At 39.9% G+C, this 6,781-nt stretch overlaps 1 protein-coding gene and 1 pseudogene across 3 annotated transcripts in view; both read right to left on the reverse strand.

The window, feature by feature from the left end:
- The window catches only part of LOC119616858, an 8,502-nt pseudogene extending 6,729 nt beyond the window's left edge, over positions 1-1,773 (reverse strand).
- The window catches only part of kcnab1a (potassium voltage-gated channel, shaker-related subfamily, beta member 1 a), a 122,195-nt gene that overhangs the window by 32,036 nt on the left and 83,378 nt on the right, over positions 1-6,781 (reverse strand). For all 3 annotated transcript variants that reach the window (XM_017420117.3, XM_017420118.3, XM_017420119.3), the window contains exon 2: positions 5,069-5,112. In XM_017420117.3, the coding sequence (XP_017275606.1) occupies positions 5,069-5,112 (44 nt within the window). The remainder of the gene's footprint in view (positions 1-5,068; positions 5,113-6,781) is intronic.

The following is a 6,781-nucleotide window of genomic DNA, read 5'->3' on the forward strand; positions in this document are numbered from 1 at the left end:
TGTAATGTATGAATATAATACACAAGTTTCACTTTTTAAATGGAATTACTGAAATCAATCTACTTTTTCATGATATTCTAATTTTATGACCAGCACCTGTATTTGGTCTGTGGGAGGACACCTGAGTACCCGGAGTAAACCACACGTGAGCACAGGGAGAACATGGAAACTCCACCCAGAAAGGCCCCAGGTCGGGAAGAGATCCTGCAAACTTCCTGGTGGGAGGCAACAGCTCTAACCGTTGCTGAAAGTCTTGTGATTGTTTTCTGACCCTGACTGTGTGTTTTTATCTGAAAAAATTAGTTTACAACCTTCAGACGTGTCAGCGATAGAACTGTGGAAAGGACGGGAGTTTAAACAGCTCAGAAATTGTTGCCTCAGCAGTCATTTGTTTTCACCGTGTACATGTTAAAAGAACTAAGAAAAGGAAGAGAGAAAAGTCAGGCTGCACTTTATTTCCCCCGAACCTTATCACTTTACAGCTCCTCCCATGCTGCTCGATGCTGAGCAGAACGAAAACAATAATTCATCTGAAGCTGCAGATTTTCCCTCTCATTTACACACAGGAAATGAACTGGACTGTAATCGTTTTTTGTTGTACAGGACTAAGGTAAAAGAAAACTAAATTTTTGTTGTTGCTTTTACAGTTTTCAGTCCATCATACACATCTATTATAAGGTAAATTAAACAGAAAGGTATTGCATCTTTTAGCCAATGTTCTGTAATCAATCATTAAGATGAAACATAACTGGTTCTATGCATCACGGCATCATTTATTTTTTCTTCACAGTCCAGTTATTGCTGCTTCATCATCTTTAAAAAGCTTAAAGTTTGGCTTTATAGCCTAGTTTAGGGGCACTGAGGCAAAGTTGCTCTTAAAAAAACAATCGTTCTCCCTGAATCTTCACCTGCAGAAAGCTCTGGTTTTTAAGTTTTGCTGTTTATTTAGCTTTTATGGCTCTTTCTTGTTTTTTTTTTTTGTGTTTTGTACTTTATGAGACAGTTTTTCTCAGCTGGTCCCACTTTCTGCTTCCTGCACATTAGTTTTATTGATTGTCACACTTGGATTTCTTTGCACACTACATCCCTCAGGGTACAGGTTTTCAGTTGTTCTTCATCACATCAATGTCCCTGTTATTTTTATTTATTTCATTATTTATTTTTCTCTTCACAACCACTTTAGTCCAGCTTTGACTTGCTTCATTTTTTTCCTTTTAGTTTCAGACACTTGCAGGACTTTTGGTTTTGTGTTGTTTAATAACTTTGGATTATTACATGTCAAAGAGATTTAATTCAATTTAGTTCAAAAATACTTTATTAATCCCAAAGGGAAATTAAGTATTGTTGCAACTCATAATGCTGGTTTTGCTAAAGAGTTGTAAAAGACGCTGATGACTGTAGGCAAGAAGTATCTCTTGTAGTGATCTGTCCCTTTGTGTCCTCGGTCCTGGTGTCCTCAAAGAGCCCCACCAGGTGAGCCTTGCTGGCCTCCTGCAGACCCACGATGGCCGAGCTCTGGAAGCTCAGGTCGGTCTTGAAGTCCTGGGTGATCTCCCAGACCAGGTGCTGGAAGAGCAACTTCTGGATGAGCAGCTCAGTGGACTTCTGGTAGTGGTGGATCTCCCTGAGAGCCACGGTCCTGTGCCTGTAGCAGTGAGGCTTCTTCACTCCGCCGGTGGCCAAGGCGCTCCAGTGGGCGGCTTTGATGGCGAGCTGCTTCCTGGGAGCTTTACCTCCAGTGGATTTAAGGGCTGATTTCTTGGTTCTGGCCATGACTGGACTTCAGGGTTCTCCATGTTTAACACTTGTTGTTATGATTATACATCAAAACAAGATGTCCAAGGTTTCAGAAAAAATCCTTGTAGCTGCACAGCATCCGATACCAGAGGAAATAATCATCCAAAAAAAAAAACTATTTACAACTAGAAAAAAGAGGAATTCAAATTTTCTAAAGCAAAACTTCAGAATGAGTGTAACAGAGCTACTTCAACATGCAGCCACTGCGAGTGGCAGAATTCTAGAACAAGATTCAGGCCATTTGACCAAGTTTGTTTGATTTTAAATTTTAAAAAAAGATAAAAATGTGATAAATTGCTTTTTTAGCAATACTGAAAACCAGGCTGATTTATTACATGACAAGAAACTGTTCTCTAAAGCTCAGGATTAATGGCTGCATTCTGCATGACGCCGAATAAAGAGTGGGGAAAAACGAACAACAATGGGAGGAGAATTTTCTGGAAGAAAAGACATCTTTTGGAAATGAAGCTGGTGAGTGTTTCTCTCAAAACATCATGACGCTGTTACACTTACGCACTTGAAAATGTGCAACTCAAGTGACGGTTACATCTTCTGGCTGTCATTCACACAGCGAGTGACAACAGACTGCTGAGTCATGATTTGACACGACTGAATGAGACTTTCATTAATCGCTCTCTGTGTGAGTGCTTGTTCTGGGAAGTTGTTCAGTAAAATTATATTTGTTTATTGACACATTCTCACTCTGACACCGTCACATGGTGACATGTGACCAGGATTTTTGTTTCCAACCCATCCATTGTTCTGGAGTCAGGTTATGGGGGCAGCAGCTGGAGCAGGGAGGCCCAAACATCTCCTTCCACAGTCACCTCTTCCAGCTCTTCTGGGAGGATTCCAGGACTTGGACATACAGTACCTGGAACACCCTCTTATGGAGGCGTCCAGGGGGCATCCTTACCACCTCAACTTGCTCCTCTTGATGTGGAGGAGCAGCTGCTCTAAGTCTCTCCCAGGTAACCAAACCTGCATTGATTCTCCTGAAGCCCAGGTTCGACCAATGACTCTCATCTCCAGCCTCTCAGAGTAGACTTTGCCAGGGGGTGCTGAGGAGTGTGATTCACCTGTAGTTGGAATGCATCACCCAGTCCCCTTTCTTGAAAAGGGGACCCACCACCCCTGTCTGATGTTTTCAACCACAGTTTGGTCACATTTTGGCCTCAAAACTACTCAGCCAGCCTCTGTGCTCTCAGGGCACACGCCCACGTTACATACATTATGCAACCTGATAGGCCCTGAGCCCCCTACTGTACACTGTACTCTCACATATTGCTCTCCAAGGTATCCAGGAAATTATACTGCGACATTTGTAGATTAAACTGCTGCGGCTGGATTAATTTCCAACAATGATGAGTCTATGTATATTAGGGAAGCAGAGAAGCTTGCTGATTAGTTTATGGCAAATAGCTTGAGAATCAATGCAACAAACAACAACAACAACAGCAGAGATGATCGTGGATTCAGGAGGAGAGTTTATACCTCTCCTCCCCTAATTGTTATAGGAGAAGCATGCAAAAACAGCCAAATACTTGGTCCTGCGAATGTTGGCTGACTTCTCATGGGCTACAAATAGCTAGCATCATTAAGAAGATTCACCACTGACTCTATGAGGAGGCTGAAACATGCCAGCCTCACTGCTGCTGTGCTGACGTCTTTTTCACCGGTGTGTGGTGGAGAGTTTCCTGACTTTTTCCATAACAGCCTGCAATGGAAACTGCTCTGAGGCTGATAAGAAGGTGATGCAGAGAGTGATTAGCTTAGCTAACCTTCCATGGAGCATATTCACAACAGTAGATGTAGAACCAGAGCAAAGAACTAAATGATGGACCCCACCCACTCAGCTCATGAATTGTTCACCCCCCTTCATCCTCGGGCTGAAGGTTGTGCAGCATCAAAGCTCATAAATCAAGGCCGAGGAACAGCGTTTACTCCGACGTTGTGAGGCTCATAAACATAGCCCCTAAATTCCCACTGGACTTTTATTTATTGTAACTTTAGGTATTTTTTATTTATTGTTCATTTTATTTCATTTAGACTGGTCTAAGGAACACATTTCATTCTCCAGTCTCAGACTTGATGAATGACACCAAGTCTAATTCTATCTCTGGGGACTTTTAAGTGAAACAGTAAACTGTATCTAGCATCCCAGTTTTGCTCTCCCGTCCCCCCTCTCTCTGTCAGCATCATGTCTGACCGAGGCGCAGCATGCAGCAGGCTGCTGGCATTATGTTGACCTTTTCTGCACCACCACCTCAGCCGGTCTGAGCCATATCCACCTGCGGCTTCAGCGCTCAGAGAAGTCGGAGCCATACATTACTGCCCGATAAACAAAAATTATATTTAAAAAAAAGCATCAGAATGCCTTTTTGAAGACTCGTTGGGACCTGGAAGACCTTTTTCACAGAAACTGGAAACAGACAGATGACAGGTAAATTCACATCAACTCATTTTCACTGTAGTTGTGATTTAAGCATGACCGACCGTAAAAATGGACAGCGAGTAGTGTTTTTTGATACTTCGAAGAACTCCAACCTCCCCTCAAAAAGTCATAGTCACAGCTATTTTATAAACCTTTATTTCAGCATCAGTTTTCCATTACCTGATTTTTACCACAAAATTCTTTGGTTATTTGAAAATACAAACAACAACAATAGAAGCTAGCTCTCTTACAGGAATATTGTAACATTTTTGTCAGAATACCAAGTCTTAGTTATATTATAATATAATATATCACTTTTCATTTAATTTAGCTACACTAAAAGTTTGCCTGAATAAATATATTGTTGTCTTGACTTTCTAGAAACCATCCAATGGGAGAAAAGGAAACATTTGTCTCCATTTTCTGGGACCACAAACACCCTCTTTTGTTGTTCCAAGAGCTCCTTTTGGTGACAGAGATAGGAATGTTGCTCAAGGGCTGTTTGTGTAAGTGTGTGTGAGTGTGTTGTCTTCCTCCCACACCAACGCTGAAGCAGAGTTGAGGTGTTTGCTTTGACTCTTTTGTATGAGAGAGAATAACTTTATAACTGCAACCTACATATAAAGTTATACACACAAGGTTATTTGACAATAACATCTGTCAGTAGAAAAGCAAAGAACAATTCAGCGAGAGCACAGACAGATATTTTGTGTGCGTCCATGTTGGTAAGAGTTTAACTGAGGTCACAGAATAAAATAAAAACTAGGTTACATGTCTGAGATAAATTTAAACTTGGAGGGTTATAAAGATGTGTACACCCATGCGGGGTTTACTCACCGAGTCCTAAGCATGATACTCTGAGCCCCGACTTTCCAAGGTTCCTGCAGAAACAGAAAAAAAAAGAAAAAAGTGTTTTATATGCAGAAAGCAGATCAGTAATCTGTATCATATTCACACGGGAGAAATTGAAAAGAACAAAGTCAATAAAATCACTCATATTTATTTGTGTAGAATAGCCTAAAGAACATTTCACAATTAAACAATTAAAACATGAATGTACTGTATGAATCAGCAGATAAACCATCAGGACTCTCATTTCTACAAGAAGGTGGATGTGACTCTGCTCCGAGGTGAATACAGTATTCACCAGCTTTGAATCATCTTTCTGCCGTATGTTTCTTCTTGACAGGAAGTTCAATTTTACTTTGTTGGCTTTATAGATGTATTTTTAATTCCGCTGTGTGGATAAAATCAATATCAGGCTGACACACAGGTGTTTTATATTTAAAAAAACCTGACAATTACAGAAATACCTCATTGATTAAACAAATGAAAAAAAACAAAAAATGAAAAACAAAATGCCAAGAAACTTGTCTAAGCTTAGGCGCAGTGAACTTACTACTCAGTGCTAAACTAAAATAAGAAAAGCCAAAATAGGTAAAGCTAAATTAAAATAAACAAAGATGTGTGCATACTATTACTTCTGCCGTTGGCTTCTTGAGCTGACAGTAATGCTACTCATTTTATGCACCTTATTTTTCTATAATTGTTCTATTACTAAGCTAGGCTAAACTAAGCCAAGACAAGCTAAACTAGGCTCATTAAAAGGAACTGAGATGTGAGTGTACCACTACATATTCTGTAAAACACAAACAGGTTTAGCCATCCCTATGAGGATAGTCTAACCCAGTGGTGTCCAATCCTGGTCCTGGAGGGCCACCATCCTGCATGTTTTACTTGTTTCTCTGCTCCAACACACCTGATTTGAATCAATTGGTGATTAACAGGCTTCTGCAGAACATGAAGAGGTGATTTAACCACTGAATCAGGTGTGTTGGAGCAGGGAAACAAGTCAAACATGCAGGATAGTGGCCCTCGAGGATCAGGATTGATGACCCCTGGTCTAACCCAAACCTCTGTTCCAATAATCTAAACTGAAACCTGAGGTTAAAACATACTCATTTATAGCCTTGTACTCGTTGCTTTGTTGAATCTATGTTTTCTTCCCCGTGTGGGCTGCTGTTCCCAGTGAGAGAACAAAATGGGCACGCACAAACACACTTTTAAAACAAACTTATGTGACTGGAGCAGGTGCAAAGCTAAAACCACGGCTCCAATTCATCAACTTGTAGGCAGCGCACACTGGGGTGAGTTTATAATTTGTTATTTTGGCACTTTTGAACTTGTGTTTCTTGAAGCCCAATAAGAGAATATGCAAGGGAAGTCACCTGAAATACATATCACTGTTTTATAATTTACAAATGTTTTACACATTTTGCATTTTAATTTATCTTTGAAGAAAGAAAGTGAATGTTAAATACAGGTGCTGGTCATAAAATTAGAATATCATGAAAAAGTAGATTGATTTCAGTAATTCCATTTAAAAAGTGAAACTTGTGTATTATATTCATACATTACATACAAACTCATATATTTCAAATGTTTATTTCGTTTAATTTTGATGATTACAAATGACAACAAATGAAAATCTCAAATTCATCATATCAGAAAATTAGAATATTACTGAAGACCAATAAAAACAAAGGATTT

Source organism: Kryptolebias marmoratus, linkage group LG2 (assembly GCF_001649575.2).
Source record: "Kryptolebias marmoratus isolate JLee-2015 linkage group LG2, ASM164957v2, whole genome shotgun sequence".
NCBI lineage: Eukaryota > Metazoa > Chordata > Actinopteri > Cyprinodontiformes > Rivulidae > Kryptolebias > Kryptolebias marmoratus.